General features: G+C 34.0%; 1 protein-coding gene across 1 annotated transcript; it reads left to right on the top strand.

Annotated features, from left to right (window-relative positions):
- Window positions 1-10,306: 10,306 nt before the first annotated feature.
- Window positions 10,307-18,341, top strand: LOC143610599 (protein MALE DISCOVERER 2-like). Its single transcript, XM_077085037.1, has 13 exons — window positions 10,307-10,769; window positions 10,875-11,007; window positions 11,232-11,303; window positions 11,915-12,058; window positions 12,451-12,594; window positions 12,909-13,004; window positions 13,083-13,132; window positions 13,852-14,277; window positions 15,724-15,914; window positions 15,999-16,131; window positions 16,212-16,366; window positions 17,306-17,485; window positions 17,999-18,341. Exons 1-13 carry the CDS (start codon window positions 10,664-10,666, stop codon window positions 18,254-18,256), a joined length of 2,088 nt encoding a protein of 695 aa, XP_076941152.1. The 5' UTR covers window positions 10,307-10,663; the 3' UTR covers window positions 18,257-18,341.
- The last annotated feature ends 7,702 nt before the right edge of the window (window positions 18,342-26,043 follow it).

Genomic DNA, 26,043 nt, shown 5'->3' on the forward strand with positions numbered 1-26,043 from the left:
ACAACTATGCCAAAGAACACATTTGTATTACACATAACTGTTACTGTACATATGTAATCCAAACCCAGCACATAGACTTAACCTGGTGTAGGCCAGCTCTTAAATAGATATACTAAAATTTGTCACTATATAGAGGCTTAACCCAGTAAGGGTCAGTGCTTGTAACAATAGTAGATTAAAAACATCCTCCATGTCAGCGCAATATGCTACTACTAGTGCTGCATGGGGTATCAAAAGATTACAAAGATTACGTATAACAAACCATACTACTTTTATTTATATTTATCCATATGTATATAATACAATAACCAACACAAACAACCATTTAAGCTGCAATAATTGCTTGACAACCGCATGTCTTGGTTGTCACTCTGTATAAGAGCCGTCAATAATGAGTATCAGATCAATGTGTGTTCATCACTACCTGTTGTATATCCAGCATGTAATCATATAGCTCACGTCTTCTATATATGTTGGTGATTATAGATTCTAAGTGCTTTAGTATCTGATTAGTCAATACAGCTAACCAGGCTGGGTCGGCTAAATGGGAAGGTTCTGGATCAAGTACACGTATACTCCATAAGGAAAGGTATCTCGGTAACATAGATACTGAAGGTTCTTCCCCTATGATAAGTCAATATGGGTGAGGAAGGCATACAATCAGGTGATGTTACACACGTACGGTCAGTCTAACTAGCTCTATGAGTGGGTGTAGTCACCGGGGTATGGTGTGATAATGATGTGGTAGATCTCGGAGCTCTAGAAAGAGAGTGGTAAGTATTGGTGGCTCTTTCTCCTAAGTCATTTCTAGGGGATTCCCTCGGGGAATTAGTGTCACAACGATATCCCGATAAATCAAGCTGGTCAGTAGGTACCTCGAGCAGGACCACAACATCCCCTAAGCGTTCACTCATTTCCTCCTCTGATTTCTCTTCGGGGTCCTCTTCTGGGTCCTCTTAGTCATCATGCAATACCGGTATTTTGTTAGACAGACGATATTGTAGTTCTTGACATATTTCTACACAAGGATTAGTAATAATAATAACGATTCTTAATTATATTAATTATATTAATTATAATAATGTATAATATTAATTACGATTTAGTACATACATGTATTCGTACACATTAGCACAAATAATCCTTTATATATATTTATATAATAATATATTTTACACACATAAGTTGTTGTTTTTACCTATCGGATTGTTTATCGATTTCTTCTCGAATTCCCTCGTACAAACAAGTCCGTTATTACGTTCCGGACCATAATAACCCACTTGTCCATTCGAGCTCATCCCGAGAATCATCAGTATATATTATTTAATATTATTTTATTCCCAGAGCTAATCGAGCCTAAGGTTATACTAGGGTATCCTAAGGGACATCCTAATTCTTTATAACCAATGGCTCTGATACCAACTTCTGTCACACCCCGACTAGGTAGTTGCGAAAGCGTAATACGGGAATGTAACAGATAACACTGGTATCAACCACATTGTTTATAAAGAAATTCAACAAACTAATTTACATCATATTACATTGGTAGGTACTAAGTTTACAAACTAGATGAAAATCACATAACCAGTTCACGGGCTTCTTATTCATTACTACGTATTTGCATCTATTCATAGCTATTCAACTTTCCTTCTAACACCAAGCACGTAAGCAAATCATTCCAACTTCGGCTTACCTGAAAAGCATGTTAAAACGGGTCAACTACGTCTAGTTGGTGAGTTTCAAGTTTCACGAGTACGAACAAAATCAGTATACGAGTTCGTAAAGTTCACAATACGTATGTATATAAGTATGTGTATGATGTATCATACTAAGCCACAAGTGAACCCAAGACAGCTCGCACTGCATGGCCACCCTTGCCCATGTACTCCTGTTGGCATTTAACAGCCACTTTGCCCCAAGTATGTACTATGTCTAACACCACATAGCATAATGTAATAAGTATAAATGACAATGTGCAACTGCGTAAACAAGTTTATCCGGCATACCCCACCGGCGCCTTCAGTTGGGTTTGTCAAACCGATAGTACTATCCACACGTCACTGGCACGAAGTTAATCACTTGTGTTTGTGGGGACTTTCAAGTGTTAGTACTTAGATAATTCACATCACCACACATTTTCAAGTATATAAGTATATCTAAACATGCTTTCCACCCCAAAAGTTAGTAAAACGGTTTAGAAAGTGGGGTTGTGAAACTCACCTTAGCGTAGTTTGAGCAGGTAATATACGTCAATAAGTGTTATGCCTCGATTATAACTCGTATCCTATAATCAGTATCGTACTGTTAATACTAGCATAGTGTTTAAACCAAATCGGGCTGTATAACTAGTCTGGTTATAGCTGTTAGGCCCAAAACATGACCATAGTCTTAGATTGTGACGTTGTATAATATGAAATGTTTAAAACCAGATTTGGCTCAGTTTCACCGTTTCCCAGGCTTAGCCAAGTTTATCGTTCATGCGTTTCGGGATTAGGTATGATCACATAAACTTAAGTAAACATATTGATTGATAAAATGATTTAATTTATGAAAGAATTTTGAAGTTTCGATATCTGGTTTGATCGCAGGGTTCGTTTCGGTTTTCACACGGATTTGATTATACAAAACGCGTACAATCCATCCGAATTGTTCGGAATTCTCGTAAAAAGTTCGTTTTTATCAAATTCATCTAAAACTTTGATATTTGACCACTTTTGACATTTTGACATACCAGTCAGTCCGTTAAACATGAAACTGTCGGTTTTTGGATGGGTTCTAAACAAAATATCATAATTCTTCATATAAGTTTACCTATTTTTCCCGAATAAACACCAATAAACGGTAATAAATACGCCAAATATTCTCTGTTTATCGAAAAATTACCAAATTTGAACAGAGACTCATTTAAATGATCCCTAATGTCCCTGAAAAATTTCACAAGATAACAACAAGCACGTCACAACCTAATACTAAACAGCCCCTAAACGAGTGTTACGGGATTACCTTGTCGGTTTTCGATGAGTTTTGCTAGCTTAAACGACTTTCCAGGTCTCGGATTGCAAACTCAGTGTATCTACATATCATATAACATCAAACCAAGCATAAATCATCCATGTAACAGCCTTGATAATTAGGGTTTCGGTTTTGGGTTCAAACCGAACTTTCAAACCGTAAAAACGTCGTATTCATGTTCTAATCCATGTTTTTGACCAAAAATCAATATGTTTCTACTTTTTAGACATGTTTAACATCAAAACATGATTTTACTTGATTTTTATGATTTTTGGATGGTTAAACATGTTTAAAACTAATCAAGAACTAATTTTCTATGTTTAAACTTTGTTAAATCAAGTATGAAAATCATGGAATTAAGAGTTTACCTCTAGGGTTTTGGTCAAGAGATGAGCATGATCAGCTGAATATTGAGTTGGTTGGACTTTGGAATGGAAAAATATCTCTTATCTTAGCTTATTTAACAAGCTAATCAAAAGGGGTCCCCCCTCCCAAAAAAAAAAAAGTTGCGACCGGAACACATAAGGGCCCATTGGGCCTCCTATTTGGCCCAATGGTTCCTCGGTATTCGTGCCACGCATAAATGTCGGTCAAAAATTTAGTTCGAGTTTGGTTTTTCGCAAGAAAACTAGTTCGAGTGCGAAAACCAGCGCAAAAACGAGTGTTTTTCAGCTTCTTTTTGTAAAATAAGAAAAACGTACTGACTCGTTGTAAAAATCCAAAATATTTTCACGGATTGCCTAGAACATGTCATATAAGTGTTTTATAAATCTTTTTCGGCTTAACGGATGCTACAATGCTCGTTTTGATGTTAACGATTGTGTTTAAACTTATAGTGTATCAATAAACGAAACATTTTTCGTTAAAGAGTTTTAAACGTACTGGGGCCTAAATATCAATATGTTAACCTCTACAATATATCTACAACTCGTATATGACCCCTCAGTATGTATACGGATCATAATTAGTATCGGTCGGTTACTCGTTTAAGCACTACGAATTAACCAATTTATCGTTTACTTGTTACGTAGTGAATATAGTATACCTCGTTTTGTCACGAATGTCACATTTTCCTCCATTGTCACGAAGCCATCACTTACCTGAAAAGCATATTAAAATGTCAATCAACACAATGTGTTAGTGAGTTTCCCTTTATAATAAAAATAGTCCATGTGTTAGTGAGTTTCCCATTATAATAAAATAGTCTATACATATATATATATATATATATATATATAATGATCTTTTATCATTATATACCAATATCACTTCGTGTGTAATCGTCACTACACCCCGAATGATATTAAAAACATTCCGTGAATAATGGTCTATCGCCATTATAACACAACCCGTGTGTAATAATCTACCGTCATTACATCACAAAAATAATAGTCATTTTCCTTCTTAAACAAATTGTGTTGTTGTAGACGAGCAAAGAATACAACATTACGTATGACCATCATAGTTGATAACCTGAAACATACCAAACTTAAAATACGCCCACTTCTAACCCAACGCGATGGAGGTAGGGGGTGTCACCCCGATAGATCTACCCATATTTTTGTGCCCTTACTCATTCGATTAACAGTTTTCTAGCCAACTAGACTCATCCCGCGTTTGACACAGTTTGTAAAATAAGATGCCTTTATAAAACTTCAATATAAATATCAATATAAAGAATATGCCTTTCCCCCAAAACACAATAAAAATCGATTCGAAAACGAGGGGTCGATAGAGAAACTCACGGTTTGAAGTCCTTTTCTCCAAAATATGTGTGTCCTATATTAATACACGTTTTGTTAATAAAAATTTTGCTTGAGTCTTAGTTTATAAAAATTCTTTTACTTATTATCTTTACTCTAATGTCCACACAAGCATGCAAGCAAATAGAGTCCTAATAGTTTAACACACGTATGGTTCGGTTTTTCGTCGATTATTGTTTATTAAATAATTTAATTATTAAATAAAGATAATATATAATTATATTAAATATTAGAGTTTTAGTTGCTGAAAAGTTTAAGAAAAAATTAATATATTTATTTTTAATAATTCTTGTCAGTTTTGTCGATTTTTGTCGGTTTCGGGTTCAACAACGAACCGACCGGAATTTCAAGTAAAATATAATTTTAATGACTTGGAAAACACTTGACACATATATTAATTAAGTTTTATAAAGTATTTTATAAAAATATGTCATTTCTCATTTTTGTTAATATTTTCTTAAAATAGCAACTTTTGACGTTTTCGTGTCGCTTTTTCCGACACGAACGGTCTAGGACCAAGTCTAGTCATTTTGTCCTTTTTTCACATATCAACTTATGTTATATATGAGAGTTTTACCACTTTAGGGGCTGTTCTAAAACAGTCCCTAACCGTGGTGTCGGTTTTACGTTAAAAAGTCGGTTTTTCGACCACTGAAGTTACCGACAAGTAAACTAGACTTAGCCATTTCTAACCAAACATCCTATGCACAAAATATACACATTACAAACTATAATTTGTCCTATATTTCCATATTTAAACAACTCGTTCAAATAGTACATTTAAGTCGGATTTTAAGTTCCTATTTTACAATCTATGTTTATCAATAATATGAACAATCAAGTTTATCATTTTTTATATGAACACTTATGAAAACACACCTTAATTTTCCAGATTTAAACTAATATAAATGAGTCATTTAAATCATCAAGTTCATACATTTCATTATTTCCTAATTGTTTATTTGACAAAGTTTCTTATTATGGAAATTTTCAACTCTTGTTAACCTTTTTCACACAATATTTTCAAACATTATTAAGTAGCAAACTTGTTTATCTTATTCAACTAGTTTGATCTAGATTTCATGCATCTTATGATTATATTCAAGTTTTAATCTCTTATTACTTACTTTTCCAAAGTTTCCATTCCTATTAAGCATCTAACAAGCAATTCATGTATTTAAATTTTTGATCATAATTCAAGTTTGTATGAATTTCTAACATGCATCCTAGCCATAAACCATCCATTTTAAACATTTAAATCTAAGTTTCATAACACAAAGGGATCGTTTATCAAAATTCTTACAAGCTAACAATTAAAGTTTCCTTATTTAGAAATCTAGCAAGTTTAACAATGTTCAAGTTTCATCTTTTTAATTTTATAACTTGGTGGTTCAATCTAACATGCATCCTATTCTTACCAATCTCATTAATTTACCTATTATATAAAAATCCCAAATTATCAATCTTTAAATCTAGAGTTAAGTGCTATTTTAGTACCCGTGGTTTGTTCAGTTACGCAATTTTAGTACTTTTTTTGAATTTTTTGCAAATGGCTACTTCACATTTCTAAAACTTGCCACTTTAGTATCTTTTTCTAACCTCGTTTTATTTTTACTCGTTAAGTTAGGGGTAAAATAGTAATTTTATTTAATTTATTTATTTTAGCAGGTTAAAAGTTTGCTTCAGATTAAATATATACAATATACACAGGTTCTAACTTTCCCCTAATCCTCAAGAACCCTAGTTTTCAAATTCTTTAATTGATTGATGAAATTCCCCCATTCATGGAAGTTGCCATAGGGTTTTCACCACGGTGATAAGTTGAGTTAATTGAACATAAAATGATACCTAGGTGATGTCGAATTGACGGGTAGCAGGCTTGTTCGGAGTTTAGGACGTGACGGCGAGTACCGATTTGGTCATACGGAGGGTGATGAGCAAAATCAAGGGCATGGGTGTGTTCGAAATCCACAGACAAGTATGCTAAGGGGTTTTATAATGTTTGATTTAACTTGTGTAGCGTTCTTATTGATTTTTATTAAGTGGTGGTTTCAAGTTTGTTCAATCCGAGTCAATGATTTGCTAAAGACGTAAATTAATTATTGTAATTGGTCTATGAATACATTCGTATCGCGTTTGAATTAATAATTAACGATTAACAAGCCTATACTTGCATGGCCGGAGAAGTGTCTGGAGGGGAGTTGAGTTCCCGGCGACGGGAATATTTGGCCATCTGAAAAACGGGAGAGAAAGAGGTTGGGCTTTTTGGTTTAGAGAGTTGACACAATTAATCCTTAGGATTTTGAAATGTTTAGAAATAAAACAAAACTTCAACAAAAGGAGAATATGATTATAAGAAATGATAAAAATAAATGAAATTACCAGTTTACCTTCAACTTAACGAACAAAAACAGACGGGGTTAGAAAAAGGTACTAAAATTGCAAGTTTAAAAAATGTGAAGTAGCCATTTGCAAAAAATTCAAAAACGGTACAAAAATTGCGTAACAGAACAAACCACATGTACTAAAATGGCACTTAACTCTTAAATCTATCATTATCCATTTTATGATTCTAGCTTTTCCATGTAATCAAAATCTCATCCGAACATCTAACAATTATTCATGCAAATCAAAAATTCAACTTTATGATGAGTGTATGTATGCATGAGTGGGTTTAATGCTTCCACCCACACACACACACACACTCACGGCACGCACATGCACAAACATACATATACATGGTTCACACATACATACACCCAAACCCATAATTATCAATCCTTCAATCCCAATTCCAACCTAAGATCACCTATCACAACCTATATAATTATAAAATCATAACTTTTACTTACTTGGGTTTTGATAAAGTGAAGATGAAAAGTGTTGTGAATGTGGTGATTTTCCTTCCTATGCTCCTTCCTAGCTTATTTGATCTTCTATATTAATTAGCTTTTCATGGATTGTGTATGCATGTGGTTGTGTGTTTGATTTTATAAATTTTAAAGATGAAGGTGAATTGGTGGTGGTGGGGATCGATATATATGGTGAGAGAGAAGAGGGAGTAGTGTGATGATGTAAGTAGTAGGTTGTTGTTGTGTGATATTTTGGTTACCACAACACATAGGTCTAGTGTTTAGGTATGGTGACGTTGATGTTTGCATGGAGGATGAGTGGAAGTGAGTTGTCAAGAGAAGGGGAGGGGAAAGTGGACGGTTAGGTGGAGGGCGGGGGGGGGGGGGGGGGTTAAGGGTTGGTAAATAATAATATATATTGTATAGTTTAGGTAATAAAGTTTAACGTAAAGCGTAATTTATCTAGTCCAACGAAGTCTGTTTTTGATCATTTTTATCAGAATTTGAGCGAAACTAGATTACAGTCAATGTCTGCCTAATAACTTAGTTTTCTGAAAAACTTGATGTCGGGCTCTTACAGTGTCCTCTACTGACTTTTGGTTACTTATTTTCTAATTTTCGCTATTCGAATATTCTAAAATTAAGTTTATATATTATCTCGACTACTTTAATATATATTTTAATTTTTCAAGATTATTTAACCCCTTTAATGAATTATTTACTTTCTGACTTTTTACCCGGGGTCATTCCACGCCAGATTCGTTAAGTGGCGATTTTTGCACTTTTTGTTGACTTTGAAACATATAGATCACTAATAAAGAAGATTTTTCTCATAATGGCGAAATTTTATTGCTAAACATGATTTATTAACGAAAATTTTTGACAAATGTTACATAAGTTGCTCGGGAATTTAGTTTATGCAAAGTACCTTCACAGAGCAAATCGTGCTTTATAAAAACAATCCTTGCTTACCTGCTCGAATAATGATATCTTGTTCGTGGAAGTGTTTCCATGCTCGAATTGAATAAGCTTGTTCGGAATCAATACTTAGCCAATTTAAGAAAGGCCGAGAAGATTTTAATCATTTCATTAGATGTAGCATTTGTTTTTCTACCTATATTATTATTCAATTTCAATTTAAAATCCAGTAAATGAACCGCCCAAGATGAAAAAGACACAAAACCCGCTTTCAATAGTATTTCCCATGCATGCTTCGATCCGTTAGAACAAACATCGTCTTCCCCAAAATCTCTGCTGATCATAACCCTAATTCCCAATCGACCCCTCCCTCCCTCCCATCCATCATATCATCCACCACCACCACCCCGTCGATTGTGGAGTTTGATACATTGACTGAATTATGTCGGGATGTTGTTCCTGTTCCTCCAATCGATATAATCATTTCTCTCAAACGACTTTACACTTTCATGTGGTGGTACGTTTGCATGCCACGATAAGAAAACCTATATCTCATTAGGTTTAGGGTTTCATCATGTTGGTTTATTATTATATTATATTTTTTTGTTACTTTTAGGGTTTATTTATTTTGAAATGTTATTGTACATTTGCTAATCAGTTGCCTTCATTGAGGTTTCTGCTTCTGTTTTGGCTCTTATTTGGTTTCTACCTAGTTCAAGTATATTGATGTAGTCTCGTTCCATTGAAGTAATTTACATCATGTTATTATTTTTTTATTTAATTCAGAATCAGATGTTTTCTTTTCCACTTCCCTAAATCTTTGCAACATGGGCTTGCTTCTTATTTTTCAAATATGAGACGTAAAAGACTGAGGGAAATGAGTTCCAATCCCAATATCGTCTCATATTAGTCTTAGAGAAATTGAATCGAAAGAAAAGATTTTCCTCCATGAGCTGCAGAGAATTAGGCTATATGATCTTTGCTTGCGGCATCTCTAAGTATTCGGTTAGTGTCTTCACTTAGTGATACACGCCTTTTTCAATCTCAGTACATATGGCGCAAGACAATTCCACATATCAAGGTTGGAATGGGATCGGGTGTTTTCACGTCTCACCATAGTGCCCTGTTTGTCTTGATTTCTGATTGATTAAAAAGAAGGAAAATGAAATTCTTGAATATTCATGAATCTCTGGTTGGATGTCGTTGACCTACCGTTTGTTTGGTGGTGATTTATGTGTCCAAGGAGCCGTAGAATTATCCATTTCTACCCGGTTTATTTGGTTATAACTTTTATATCCGTTGCCAACTCTGATTTTCTGTCATATATTATGTATGGAAGGGATGAAAATGGAGATTGAGTTTGAGAGTTGGGGATGCTAGTTCATGGTATGAAAATGGATGTGGTGAAGGAATATAAGATTTTGTATTCTGATCCTAAAAGTATTCTTGCTAAGCCCACCTTTAGTCACCATTTTCATCTTTACATTGCTTAATTCTTTTATCACCTGCGTTTTTCTTGAAATGGATTGTTTAGATTCTTTCATTACAAATGAAAAAGAAGCATAAACAAAAGATGCAATTATACAAAGAATAAAGTTGACTGCCTTTGCTCCATATCTTTTGATTATATTTTATGCTTTCTGTTAGATTACTTGATGTTGAGGATATTCTTTTTCACATTCATTTATATTCTTTCTTGTAACATACCACAAAAATGTTGTTTGATTTCTGATATCTATCAAAAATTTATGTTTTCAGTTTCCATTTGAGTCATTGAAGTTTGCAACTTTTGTCGGATGATGCCAAATGCCACAAAAGGGGGTGCCATATAACAAAGTTAGAAAACTGTACAATGAGAGACCCTGATATTTTCATTAAGTTGAGGAGGGGTATTTGTTATTACTGTATTCTTATAACATAGGGTTTTCATAGGAGATTGCGAATTAGATTCTTAATCTGTTGTATAGATTACATTTTTTTCATTTGTTTAGTAAATTATCGTACGGTAGAAAAGCAGGGAAAAAAAAGAAAAAGAAAAAGAAAAGAAGAATTGGTTACTCAAAGAGGCTTAGGTTGCCATATAAAGCTGGCAAATTTGTTTAGAAACCATTGCTGCCTATGCGCGTAATGGGGGGTAGATGGACAACATATAAACTCGGTTCATCTTTTTTATTGCTTTTGATTCTTTTCCGAATTCAAGGGTGCTCTTCACTTAACGCTGAAGGTATGTTAACAATCTTTTGAAAATCTCATTCGTTATTTGGTGGAAATTTGTATACAATGTGTTGTAGTTTTTAAGTGTTTTAGGCGGTTTTTAATTGGCTTATAGGTCTGGCTTTGTTGAATTTTCGGGCTGGTGTATCTCATGATCCGTATAACGCGTTCAGAAGTTGGTTTCCTGATAATCTTGATCCGTGCTCGTGGTCTTATGTTCATTGTGTTGATGGTAATGTTCATGTGCTGTAAGTTCATCTCTCTATGCTTTTTTCTCGCCTGTTTCAATTTTCTTTTCGCACTGAATGAATAAATTATCGTTTGTTTTGCTTGTTGGCTGATAAAAATAAACGATCAATTACCCTTTCTAATTGTTAAACGCTGACCAAACAATCACTTTGAAAACATAAAAATGGCTAATTTCTATTTTGAATGTATGTACTTTGATGTTTTTTGGATGTTCTGTTTGAAGGGATCTCAACGGGCTATCTTTGGAAGGAGCATTAGCACCTGAGATAGGGAATCTTACACATTTGAGACGTCTGTGAGTGCTACACACTTCTATATTGTTTCACCAATATATTGTAACAGAAAATCAACTCGTATAAATCAATAAAATTTATTGAATAAGGAATGTTATAATATAAATTATCATTTTCATAAAGCAATTTAAATTAGCATGTCTGCCATTTAAAATAAGATCATGCTATCACAGAATTTGGTAATTTATTTTGTTTTGTTTCATATTTAATTTTGTGGTTTTCTTTTATATCACAACTTGCTATAATGTTCTATGGCCTATTTGTTTCCATCCTGTAGTAGCATGTTAGATTTAATTTGTAAAGTTCAATTTTCATCTTTTTGAGGAAATTATGTTGTATTAAAAACTGAAATTATCTGGTTAAGAATGTCCTCCATCAATGTTTATGGCTGATATTGCTTTGCTGATTCGTATATGTTATATATGATGCTTTAAGAATCTGGAAAACAAACCAATTAATCAATAAGCATATGGTTTTTCGCAACTTTGTGTATTGAAAGAACACTTGAAAATAGAAGTTTGCTGCTTTGTAGAAATAAGATAGTAGCAAACATGAGGCAGATGAGTTTACTAAGAACCATTTTTTACTATTGTTTTCTTTTATGTTTTACTAGTGTCCTCTCACGGAATAAGTTCTCTGGAGTTATTCCAAAAGAGGTTGGTGAACTCACAATGTTGGAAGTGCTAGACTTACGGGATAATAACTTTAGTGGACATATTCCTTCGGAGCTAGGAAGGATGTATTCACTAAAACTGTTGTAAGTGAGATAAATCATTCCTTCTCTATAAGTTTTTTCTTCCAGTAAGTTCATAATCATTGGATAGTCATACGCATGCTTAGCACAGATTCATCGTCTACTGAGACGTTTATGCATTATCTCTCACATGTCAAATGCATCTATATCAGTTTCTAAACCGAAAGTAGTTCATTCGATATTCAAACTCAAATTATGAAAGTTAGTATATAACAAAACAAACACCTGTTAGTTTTTGTTATACAATTCAAAGAGTTTATTGAAAACGTACGTAGGTCATATAGAATCTTTGTTGGTAAATAATAACATTGTATGTTTGTTTCAAAATGTAAACAAACATTCTTATATATGGTCCAATGATTGAATACCTTATATATTATAATTGTGTATCCTAGGTTTCTCTGTAACAACAATCTTGAAGGACCAATTCCCATGGAACTCAGGACTCTCAACTTTCTCTGTGATATGCAATATGATGAACATCTTCCATCCCTTGTTGGCAATGGGATCGGATGTTTAAACAGAAAATTGGGACGATGGTAATTCAAAACTTAATATTATAATACATTTAAATTCGAATTCTTATTATGAGATATTGAGTCTTTTGGAGGTGATCATGAGATATTGTAACATTTTTTTCAACTTCCAATATGATCAAACGGTTTATTTTTACCTCTAGATAGTGCAAATAGCTTTTATCAAAATTCTTCTCTCAAAACACATCTAAACACCACTGTTGAGTCAACTGGAGAAACTTTAAGCAACAATCACCAAATAATTTTTATAAGCATGTTTTACATTCCTTGTTTCGCAATTATTGAATTGATTTCTCATTGTGTTTTATCATTGACAGCGTATGGCAGGGAGGTTCTAAACTTCAAAAGAAAGCTAATTCTCTTCTAAAACAAGTGAAAGAAACAGTTTCTGGTTACTTTAATCCAGTCCAACAGTAAGGAAGAATGTCATATTAATTTCCCACCTCATGCTTATTTTTTTGTTCAATTAAACTTAATAATCTTGACTAAAGTTTCAGGATTCACCAGAGCTCCCCAGGCAATTGCCACATTAGTGAAAAATGTAAGTCAAACAACTACATGTAGTGAAGTGTTTGACTTTTAGTAAAATGTCTAAAATAAAAGATTATTCAGAAACTGGAAGAAGTGAATCTTACCAAAATATTATAAACTAAAACAGAGGGCTGTAAACGAACTACGCCAAGCCGAATGAGACCTTGTTCATTTTTGTTCTTTCAGCATTTATCAGAGAAGCGGACTATTCACGAACACATAACCGAAATGGAACATCTTATTGTTGTTTTTCATTAAGGAATTGATGTTGTTCGCGTTTGTTCCTTAAATAAACCAAAACTGAACATATGAACATAAATGCGAAATAAAAATCAATATTCTTAAACTCAAGATTAGAAGTAATCACCCATAATAAATATAAAGTTAAGTACTTTACATAATTATTTGAATATGCTTGTCATAGCAAACTAAATATAAAAACACTATAATAAATCTTTATTTAATGGCCATACATAAACAAACGAACACTAAAGAACTAAGATAAAAAAACGTAAACGAATTAAAATAAGCGAACACATTACCAAACGTTCAAGGACAGAAATGAATGAGCATAACTTATGTTCATGTTCGTTCATTTAATTAATCAAACGGTATTCCTTGTTCATGTGTGTTCCATTATTAAATGGACGAACTTCCTGCCGAACGCTTGGTTCGTTTACAACCCTACTGATGGTTTTTTTGTGATTCTTCGTTGTATGTCTAACGCAGCGGGTGAACTGGAAGCAGAAATGATGGAAAACTCTGTGCGTCGAAAGCTTGCAGAACAATCTGTAAACCTTGCAGCTGCACCATCTTCTGGTAACAAGATTGGGCCACCAAAGATTATAGCTCTCCCATATACTAGAAGTAGTGGATCATTTCCTGCTGTACCCAAGTTCAAAAAGGAAAATAATTCACCACAGTCACCACTTGCCTTCAATCAAGAAACAAAACGGCCAGCAAATCGGGCTCGAGAAAGTGATGAAAGTAGCAATTTAGATATGTGGAAGATTTGGGTTATATCTTTTTGCCTACTTTTGTTGATAAGCATGGTCATAATCCTGTGTCATCACATGTGTCAAGGTCGAGCGGTAAAGACCATGGGACCTTGGAGGACTGGTATTAGTGGACAACTGCAGAAAGCGTTTGTTACTGGTAATTTTTTTTTTCTTCATCCAGTTTATACTTTAAAAACATATACTAGTTAGTAGTTGAGGTTTGGATTTGCAGTTATTAGTTTTAACTGTTTGGATGAAAGATTCGTTTTATTCTTCAACAAAAAAAAATTCTTTAAATTCTTTACCTTTTTTAGACATGTCTGTTTTGGTCAGTTTTTATATTGCTTCTTTAAGTAATCAGAAGTTGCCAAACACTCGAAACTTCTGTTTATAACAGCTTCAAACATCTAAAAGCTATCTTTAATTACCGTCTGATACAACCCCAAACATAACATGAAAGTAATCAGGTTTTGTGTTGGCTAATACAGTCTGTCATGAAGTTTAAGGGGTTCTAAAAAGGTTTCTGTTTAGATTTTAGAGGGGTTATCTAACAAGTATTAGCATTTGATGTCTGATACATTGCTTTTAATTTTATCATCACGTTTAAGTTCCAGCTCGTGAACTTTTCACCAACTCCTCATTTCCAACAACTTTATTCATTACACCAGTCCACCCGTTCTCACATCCTTTTCTGCAACCCTTTTCTTTCGGTTCCTCTGATGGAGGCCCAAGCATTGAAGAACGTGCCATATTATATTTGGAGGCCCATGATCGTGCTTCCAAAGGTGGCCCACGAAAATGGGCATAACTTGGCCCACGAAGCTCCGTTTCAAGCCCATTATCAGTCAAGTCGAAGGCCCCAGTCCGAAGCCCAAAAACGCCTCCTAAATAAAGTTATGGGCCTTTTTATGTTTTTTTGTCAGTTTTTGAATTTTTCATTTTGGGTTTGTGTTTGGCCCATGGCCTTTTTTAGGGCCCATTTCGCATTAGAAACTTTATTTATATGTTGGTTATGTAATTTGGATGGTCAGACTTGAATTTTATTAATAATCATTTTTCTCTTCATTTTCCCTTGACCTTTGGGTGGGATTTGGGGGTTTTGGAAGTTTATCACGGGTATTCACTGAATCAACGTGATTCGATCTTCGTTTTTCATTTTACCGCTGCATCATCCTCTAATCCTGAGATAAATATATAAACCCATGTTTGTTGATATGGAATGAAAGATAAGGAGCAAAACCAATTAAAAGGAGACAAAGTTTTAAAAAGGTTCATTCAAACCATAGCCACTGCGATACTCAACAATCATAATTGGATAGTTGGGTGTAATAAAAGTTGTAAAACATGTTGCAGAGATGGTGCATCTAAATCTTGAACTTGTCATACTTAACTCACTTGTGATGGCATTGATGTTGTAAATTTTGATTATTTTAGAAAGTAATAATAGATGAAATAGTGAGTCAAAGTGTTCAGTCCTAAACTGTTACCAATCTATTAAAAATTGTTGATGTAAGATGAGTTATACACATTTTTGTAGCAACTAAAATTAAAATTTGCTATACTAGAATGCGCATCTTGATTGAAATCCCAACTTCATGCACAGGTGTTCCAAAGCTAAATCGTACCGAGCTAGAAACAGCTTGCGAGGATTTCAGCAACATCATTGCGACAAGAGAAGGTTATACACTATATAAAGGAACATTATCAAGCGGAGTTGAGATTTGTGTAGCGTCAATCTCCATTGCCAGTCTCAAAGATTGGTCAAAACATGCGGAACTAGGATTTCGCAAGAAGGTTTGTTTGTTTTGGTATTTTAAAGTTTTGATCCATCTACGCATTTATCTAGCTAACACATATACGTTTCTGCAAATTGCTTAGATTGATACGCTGTCACGAGTTAATCACAAAAACTTTGTTAATCTTCTTGGTTATTGTGTGGAGGATGAACCTTTTGTTAGGATGATGGTGTTTGAGTATGCGACTATTGGCTCGCTCTCAGAGCATATACACGGTGATGATTTGATTTTATTATATTCTCATTGGATTATGGGTTTTAGATGCGTTTAATGAAATAACTCGATGTTGTTACAGTTAAAGAACTTGAACATCTTGATTGGATCACACGGATGAGAATTATCATGGGAACATCCTATTGTCTCGAGTACATGCATGAATTAAATCCTCCTATACCGCTCACTAACGTGACCTCAACAATGATCTATCTTTCAGAAGATTATGCATCCAAAGTAAGAATTGTTATATTATCTTCAATGTGTTCATTACTTGAGCAAAGAAGAGGCATTTTCAACCTTTTTACTTCTGATTTTACTTTAAATATGACATATATTGACCCGCATGATTATATACGCTCCGTCCAAAGGGACGCACCATACATACACCACTAACATGTCACAGGAATATGGTCATACAGGGTACATTGACACAAGATGAGTTGGTTTTGCCATAAAAATACGGCCCGTATGATGTGGTACATATATTGACATAAAAATGACTAACGTGACCGGCCAGTACCAAAGTCATATGGCCTGTTCAACGATTTTAGCTCTATCATACGGCCTATACGACATTTACATGTCATACGGGAATAAGGTCGTATAGGGTTGTATAAATAAATGCTAGACCGGTACATCATACAGGCCATAACGATTTATACGGGCTGTATGAGTTGGTGTTGTCAAATTATACGACCCAATGATGTGGTACATTGGCACAAAAATGGACAGATGTAGCCACTGGAAAGTCATATGGCCCATGCCGCCTTTTTAGCTCTATCGTACGGCCTAAATGACAATGACATGTCACATGGGAATATGGTCATACGGGGTCGTATAACATGTTAGATTGGCACGTCATACGGGCCACATTGGGCGCATGAGTTGGTGCCGTTGAATTATATGGCATATATGGATGGTGTGGTACACTGACACCACTAAACTGACAGAAGTGGCGTATGATGACCTCACCTATTGACCTCGTGACCGTGTAGATCACCGGTGTATCTAAATCAACGCCCGTAATATATTCTTTGTGATCATATATGGCGTACATAAAATATAACATGTCTTATAGTCTTGGCAAAAAGTTTTTCGGGCCAACCTGACCCGTTTTGACTGCTACAATAACTGAGAAAAGAAGACAATTACTAAACGAATGTAGCTTCTCAGATTGCAGAGGTGCCTTTCTGGACCAATTTGACGTCCAAAGCAAAGGTATCTGCAGAATTTGATTCAGATCATTCTGTATTGCCACCAATCATTGATACAGAGACAAACGTATACTTTTTCGGTATCTTGATGCTTGAACTCATTTCTGGCAAAGCTCCCCAGTCAGATCTTGAAGATTGGGTAAGGAAGTCTCTTTATGTTTCATACCGGTGATTTACGTGTTATATGTTAGTGCTTCGTCATGATAAAATGGGCCGGTTAGATAAGGGTAAAGTGGTTAAATTCTGCTGGTAATATGGGTTGATCTGAAATTCTTTTTGTCACAAATTTCATATAAAACTAGTGTGTAAAAATGGTATGTTTCCATTGGTTTTATTAATGGTGTTAGCAAATTGATATAGTAGACTATATGTATTAAAATTCCAAAAAGTCAACATCATACTTTACAACAATGAGTGATTTTGGAACCAATTACTGAATATACATGAAAAGAGAACTAAAAGACCCCTTATAAATAGTGTTCTAATTTCAGAAAAAAAAGCCAATGGTTTTTAAACGTCATTAGCTTTGTTCAAGACTTCATTCTTACACATTTCTGCAACATTAGAGGTTTGCTAATGATTGACGATAATTCTGTCATATCGTTTTTAAATTAATAATAATAATAATAATAAAATCCATTTATTCATGCAGGCTGCACAATATTTAAAAGATAAAAGTAACACGAGTGATATGGTTGACCCGACACTAAAATCATTTAAGCAAAACGAACTTGACATCATATATGAGGTTATTGAAGAATGCATTGAGCAGGATGCTCGAAAGAGACCAACAATGAAAGAAGTAGTTACAAAGCTAAGGGAAGTGCTACGGATATCACCCGAGCAAGCAATTCCAAGCCAGTCGCCTCTTTGGTGGGCCGAGCTTGAGATATTATCTGGTGAGGCTTAATGGAACAACAAATATTGAAGACATATGACTCATCGAATCCCTTTGGCGTTAATGCTTGTAGATTCGCGTGCTAATAATGGGATGTTTGAGGAAATGGTGTAGTTATCTTTGTTTGTATCTCGGGTCTAAGGATATGTTTGCCAAGTAACACAGATTGTGTCTCACGTGTGTACTTGAATGGTTTTCGAGGTAACGGTGATATTGTTTCGACTCAAGATTTACGCTGAATATGTACTTTGATGAAAGGAAACTGAGTGAATCAAACTTGCTTGCTCAAACACTTATTAGTACAAGTTTTCTTTAGCATTTGCATTGCTTCGTTTCGAGTAACAATTTTGTGATTCAAGTAGTTGTAGAAGTGATATAGCAACCCCTCCCATCTTCATCATCCTCGATTAAACAACGCCTTCAAACATGGGGCCGGCAAACAGGATAGGTTAGGGTTAAAGATCAAAACGGGTTTCAAGTAAAATGCGTTTGGGTTGAGACAGTTGCTAAGCAAAATGAATTTGGGTCAATAAAGGTCGTTCTAAAAAAGCATCAGTCTAAATTGAGGATAAAACATGTTTGGCCTAAACGAAATAGGGTTCAAATAAGTGTTTCTGGGAAAAAAGAAAGTGATCCGTTTTAGAAAAAAGTGCCCACCCACCCCCACTTCTGCGAAGCCCCAGTTGTGGCGGTGACCTCAGTGAATGTGCTGGCGACAGGTGCGATAAGGTGGGTAGCAGTGACGGGAATTAGGTGAGAACGGACAATGGTCAATTGTGACGCTTATTGGACAGGACCTATGTGCTCAAGGCACAACAAACATAATTGGTATATGAGCCCAATGAACATTCTTTGTAATAGTAGTTAACAACCTATAGAAGAGTGATCTACTAACCATGCCGCCTTCATGACCTGTTTCCGGAGGGAGTAGCTTAGTGTAACCCGCCAAACCCATCTATCATGTTTTTTCTTTTGCGCAATACTAGTGTAAGTTTACCTGGTCTTGTCCGAAAATTTTTATGCATACAGTCAATTTACCCGTTTTCGTCCGAAAATTTTGGACCCCCTCCCCGGTTTAGGATACCACAATCGGTTAACCTACGATGCATATCTCAAAATAAAAAAAAGTAAAAGAACAAAATACTTAATATTTGTATAAACGTGTTACATATAAATATTTATGTCCAAAAAAAATTCCAGAGTTGTGAAAACTATTCCCACAAAATTCAAAGAATTACAAGTAAAAAACCTTTTTAAATGTGGTTATATTTTTCAAGAATAATAATTTAAAACCGGACTCAAAAAGAATGATTGAGAGACGCCTTTGTTCTTTTCTTATAAGACCATGTGTAGTCAAAACGTCATATTCTTGGACATTTTGCGTCATGTGGCATTCACACCATCAATTAAGAGTTTTGCAAAAAGTGACGTAGTGGGCAAAACGGCACAACTCTCCTACAATAATTACATGGGTGTTGTTAAACGTACCACCATATCTTCATTTTTACTAATCATATCCCCTCCCCCAAGTTTTACATTAATACAACTTGAACCTTTATGTTTATTCTTTCATTTTTTATTATCATTATTAACTAAAAAAAGTTTTTTTAATTATTTAAAGAGTTTTTCTTTTCCTTTTTTAATATTTTTTTATATTATAAAACATTTTTTTGTTTTTTTTAAATAACAAAAAAATTGTTTATGTAAATAAAAGTTTTTTTGAATTAAAAAAATGAAAACATTTTTTTCCTACAAGTGTTTTAACACTTTTAAGGTGTGTTTTTCTTTTTAAATAATTTTTAGAGATAACTTACTTTAAAAAAAGCACATTTTTTTCATCATTAAAACAGATTAAACAAAATATAACTTGATTAATAAGTTGCTTCTTTTCTCATGTGACATTAATTTCATGTATTCAAACTTATAAAAAAAATATTTAAATGATCTTTTTGCCGGGTGTGATGCATATGATAAGATAAATATATACAAAACGTTTTATCGTTTTAATAAAGGCATTATATTGTTTTTTTAAAATACATTTTATAATGATAATAAATACATTTTATAATGATAATAAATACTATTATTGTTATAAAGAACAATAAACACAAAGGAAAAAAAATATAAAATAAACTTTATAGTATTTGATTTGATAGTTTGAAGGGAGACTTGAAATGATTAAAAATATTATACGGTAGTAAAATGTCAAATAAAATTGTGAAGAAAATGAAAGTCTAGGAAAATATGTGTGACAAGTACACAAGAGGGTACGTTTAGCTTAACCCTAATTAAATATATTCCTCTCTCTCTCCCGTCCCCACACACAATTTTATCAAAATTCCTCAAAATGCGTGCCATTTAAGCTTTTTGTAGAAAACGTTTTAAGAAAACCTTGCCAAAAACACCCGGGGGTGGGGGTGGGGTTGCCCCCGGCGTTTTCAGCCCATAACGCCACAACTCTTTACCATTACAGATGATCTAATATTTTTGTTATCTATTTCAAGCTCTTCTTTTGTGGTCAAGCATTCTTATCAAAACGTACTCTTACCAAATTCTCTATTTCATATTTGGAACGCGTTCCTTTTGATAGCATAATGAAATATTTAGTAATTTATAAGCTACATAGTTAGACAACAATAACATTTACATGCATCTTGATAATTTATAGCCTAGCCCCTTTTCTTAAATAATTTTATTTGTTTTATTATGATGTTACCGTTACTGCGCGGCTTGTGCCATTATTGATCGAATAAGTGTTCCAACACGTCCCTACCTCCTTTTCACTCTTTACCATGTTCAAAATCCAACAATTTCTTGGCCACATGCCTGACCCTAACTATTTCCTTCGCCCCGTGGCTCGATCTTACCCGACCTGTTGTTCGTCCATATCCCGTAGACCCGACCTAGTCCTCCAACAACATAATGACTTCTCTTCGCTTATACGTAGTCAAAATCACCAATAAGTTTTAGTGTTTTGAGAATCATAATTCAGGCATTTGTATTGTAAAAATAGAAAACTGTATAAACGAGGGTGTTCCCATATATTGTGAGGACTGAAAGTAAAAAAGGATAAGAAACGTGTGCCCATGAGTGTGTGTAACACATATTAAATTTATATTTTAATTTATTATGTAGTCAATTCTTTTTATTTTTTTAACGGCCAACGAATTCTTAATGAGCTACAGGCTAAATTCACTGCATTGAGATATACTTGTCTATTGATTCAGGAAAAACCATCACCTAAGGTCAACGCCCGTGAACACTTGTCTGAAGGCATGACAGTGCCATGAGATAAAACTCGTTCAGTTCAGGGATCTAACTAGTGAAATCCACCTACTCGTCTAGTCTCTCATCATCACCCCGGCGCCTTAGAAACTAAATATTGTGGGCATGAATCAAACCTTGGTCACATGAAGCACCAAGTCTTCTCTTACCACTGCACCACTAGCTCATGGGCTATTATTTTAAAATTCTCCACACAGATCAGTATTCTTTTCTATGTATATTGCTAAAATACAAAGAGTCAAAAAAAAAATTAGTAGGATGTGAAAGATTTGTCGCCTTAAAAAATTAAACCCCTTAAATAAAAATTCAAGAAAAATCATAACTCAAACCGTAATAAAAAACGTAAAAAAATAACCAAAATGTTTCTTCCGTCGTCCTCGTTTAAAAAAAATAAAAAAACCCCAATTATAACATTGTTTTTTTTCCTCGATATTGTGTCTTTTCCCCTACAAGTCTCCTAAATCTATGAAGTGTATAAAGACACAATGGATTCCAAAATAAAACACAATTTTGAGCAAAATATAGCACAATGATAAATAATATATCACGATGTCATGAAAAAAATACACAATGTCAAGGAAAAAAGACACAATGATGAAATCAACAAAAAGCACAATAATAAATAAAAGAAACACAATGATCTGAACAAAATTTCTAAAATCTACAAACTAAAAATCGAAAGTGAAAACCTAACATTAAATATCGTAATGTTCGATGAGACGCTTCCAATGCCACTAGTTTGAGTTCAATCGAAGTACGTTTGATGCCCTCTATACGACTTGGTACAAACACACAATAAATCGAAAATTATAACACAATGCTAAGGAAAATATAACACACTGTTGAGTAATATAACACAATAACGTGAAAAAAACACAATGATGAACGAAAATATTTCTTCTCACTTTTATAATCCTTTGTAAAATAACTCAACCATTTGTTATTTTTTAAATGAAGCATTCATGTTGAAATATTTACAATTGTTCTCTCTCACACACAAAATCCTCCAATAAAAAGTTACAATGTTTTGTTACTTTTCACTCTTACAATAAGGAAGTGTGTTGTTGAGGTTGAAAATAGTGCCATCCATGCCATGTACGCTATATGGGGTTGTGAACACCGGGCCGAGGATCATCAAACGGTGCCATCCATCTTCCACTGCCAACACCATCACAACGCTAAAGTATTGTTTGTGAGTTGAATTTGATGCAAAATTTGTCCATTTCCAAGATTATAGTCGTTGCCAAACGGCTAATTGTTTGTGAGTTAAATACTATATATTACATACTATATATACACATACCTTTTTTTCTCAAAATTCTACCAAAATATTTCCATCTTCTCCGTACTTCTACCATTCTATATCAATGTTGTTTTTTGAAATTAAATGGACTCACACTACGGGTCATCGTCGTCCGACTATTTTCACGTCGAATTTCCTTAGATTCAGATATGGAGGACGAAGTGATAATTGCTTCGGTTCGGGCAGCGGCTCAACTATTACTTAACTCATACCAAAGTAAACAAACGCTTAATAGGCGACATCCTTTTCAACGGGATCATCAAGCTGCTCATGACCTTTTAGTGAACGACTATTTTTCTGGAGACCATGTTTGTGATTTGGAACAAATTTGTTGCCGTTTTTGGATACGTCGACAATTATTCTTACGTATTTCCGGGGACCTAAAATGCGAGCTTAGATATTTCCGGGATTTTCAATTTTAAGTGTTATTTCTTGTAATTGAAGCTTAGTACATCTTCTTTCATCACTAAAAAGGTATGTATTTAACTTGTAATTGAATCTTAGTACATCTTCTTTCATCTCTAAAAGGTTATTTGATGAATTAGATACCTAGAGATGTCATAAATATGTTAGGGTTTGAGTTTTGATGACAACAGTTTGGTGAAAGATTCGTTTTTGTTTATTTATCGGTATGTAACTTGATATTAAACGATGATTATTGAACGATTGTTGATTCTAGGATATATTAATATGAGTCTAGTTTCCAGAAAGGTAAAGTTTGTAATTTTTGGACGAGTGCTGAATAGTTTTTTATGATTTTACAAAAACACTGGTCAAAGCTGATTCGGGGAGTTATATTCCGGTATGTCTTTCCGACACCATAACTCCCTAATGACAAAACCAAACGGGTTGGTTCCAGTTCTGAAAATTAGTATTATGAGTCTTGAAGACAACCTAATTGGTCTTGCACAATTTGGATTAATGAGTTGACAGAACCATTAAACAAGTGTTTGTTGTGCAATCTGCTGAACTGTTGGTATATTTGTAATGGTTGAATTATTGTGAGTTTTGTATGCATAAGAAAAATATAATAAAAAGTGTTTAAGAAACCTAATTCATATATTCTACTGTGGCAAATTTTGTAGAATTTATACTTAATCTTTTCTTAGTGAATAAAATCAGTTTGTACATGCTATAATCTGTCTCGTGAACTAAGTGATCATAAGTTAAGTTGTATGATGAATGTTTGGTTGATTTTCCATGATACGATGTGTGAATACATGTTAGGACTTTTTAGTATAGTTGACATTGATTATTATCACCAACGTGTTTTCGTTTCAAGTTTATGTTTATGTATACATTATGTCTAATGTGATTGTGCGTGATAGTCGTCGTTTTAGGGACATCATGGAGTGGAGATTAAATTCTATAGAAAAAGCCAAGGCAGCCGGGGATATTATTGGGGACAAAGTACATAGATTCGACATAATTTGTAAATTTCCTCCGAATCTTGTGGCTCGGGGCATATGGGAGCAACTTTGTTTGGTAAGGGTGTTCGTACATTATTTTTTATTTTTATATTTTTTACCCTATATATGTATCATATATTTGTTTCTCTTTATAGGGTTGGAACACAGAAAAATGGCTAAAGAAGTTTGCGAGCGGGAGAGACAACCGCACGAAAGAGGGTAGTGATGGCAGCATATATCGGCATACGGGCGGTACAATAGGGTTTGATGAGCATCGTATCCGCTTGGTAAGCTAGTTTTATTTGTAAATTCAATCTTAAAAAATTAGGTAAAAAGTTATTATTGTTTGTGCTTTAGGGTTTCACCTCACATTAACCTTTTACTAGTCATGATGCTAATATTTTAACAATTTTAGGTTTAAAAAGTTAGAGCCGATATGGAAAAAGAACTAGAAAATGAAAGGAAGTCAAGAAACGAGTTGGAAGAACGAGTGCAACGAATGGAACAAATGAAAAAAGAACTTAATGAAAATGAAGAAAGGAGACAAAAAACAATTTGATGAGTTTATGAGAAAGTTTGAGGTTGGTAGTAATTAGTAGTAGTTTCAAATATTTTGAATTTATAACTTATTAGTGAAGCTTTGGTAATGTAAACCCGTTTTGAATTTATGTTATTGTGTTTGTTAAACTTATGAAAAAACATGTTTTGATTTTATGCTAATGTGTTTAGTTACATCTATAAAGTTATGCTTTAAAATATTTATAGTATGCATTTTTAGCAGGTTAAAAATCTGATTTTTTATAATCCATTTTAAAAAATAATTAAAAAAACTGAATTCGTTGGAGATGCGTAGATATGTGACCAAAGCTTATACAACAGCCACACTTAAATTATTATGTGTGACTAAAGGTTAGAAAATAATCAAAGTTAAAATTGAAAAAAAAATTTGTGTGGCTAAAATAACCATTAGCCACACTTACAATAAATTCATGTGACTATATAATAGAAAATGTCACACTTACATTATATTGATGTGGTCATTGCTACCCTTTAGCCACATTTATCTATGTGTGACCAAAAATATGATAATAGCCACACTTTATGTTACAAAAGCATTATGTGTGACAAACGGTAAGACAATGGCCATACCACAAACAACAAAAGAGTGATTGAGTGGCAAGTTCACATTTTCAGCCACATTGACAATAACCTCCAGTGTCTATATGATATGATTAGCCACACAATACATCACTATGTGTGACGAAAAGTTTGACAGTAGCCACACTTTAAATTACGAAAAGCATTATGTGTGACTAACGGTAAGATAATAGCCACACTATAATCTACGAAGGAGTGTTTGAGTGGCAAATAAACATTTTTAGCCACATTTAATATAACATCCTGTGTGTATATGATATAATTAGCCACACTATTATTAAATTCAAGTGGCCATTGCTTTGCTATAGCCACACGGTATAGGTCACAATGCTCGCTTACCACAACCCTATTGGCCACGTTATTATAAAACTCATGTGGCTGAAACATGAATTCATGTGCCTCTATACGTGCAATGGTCACACCTAGAAATAGTCATGTGGTCATTTTCTACCGTTTAGCCACACTTATTGGAGAGGCTTCTTGATGGCCAACAACTAATGCTGGTACCCTTTAGCCACACTTATAACCACATAAGGCAACTAAAAACTGTGTGTGGCCATATCATACCTACAATGTCGCGACCTTTGGTCACACAAGACCTGAACCAGACGTGTGTGTGTAACATCCTAAAAATTTAAATGATG

The sequence above is a fragment of the Bidens hawaiensis genome, unplaced genomic scaffold (assembly GCF_021521415.1).
Source record: "Bidens hawaiensis isolate Kalapana, Puna unplaced genomic scaffold, B.hawaiensis_p1.1 tig00027086_1, whole genome shotgun sequence".
In the NCBI taxonomy this organism is placed as follows: domain Eukaryota; kingdom Viridiplantae; phylum Streptophyta; class Magnoliopsida; order Asterales; family Asteraceae; genus Bidens; species Bidens hawaiensis.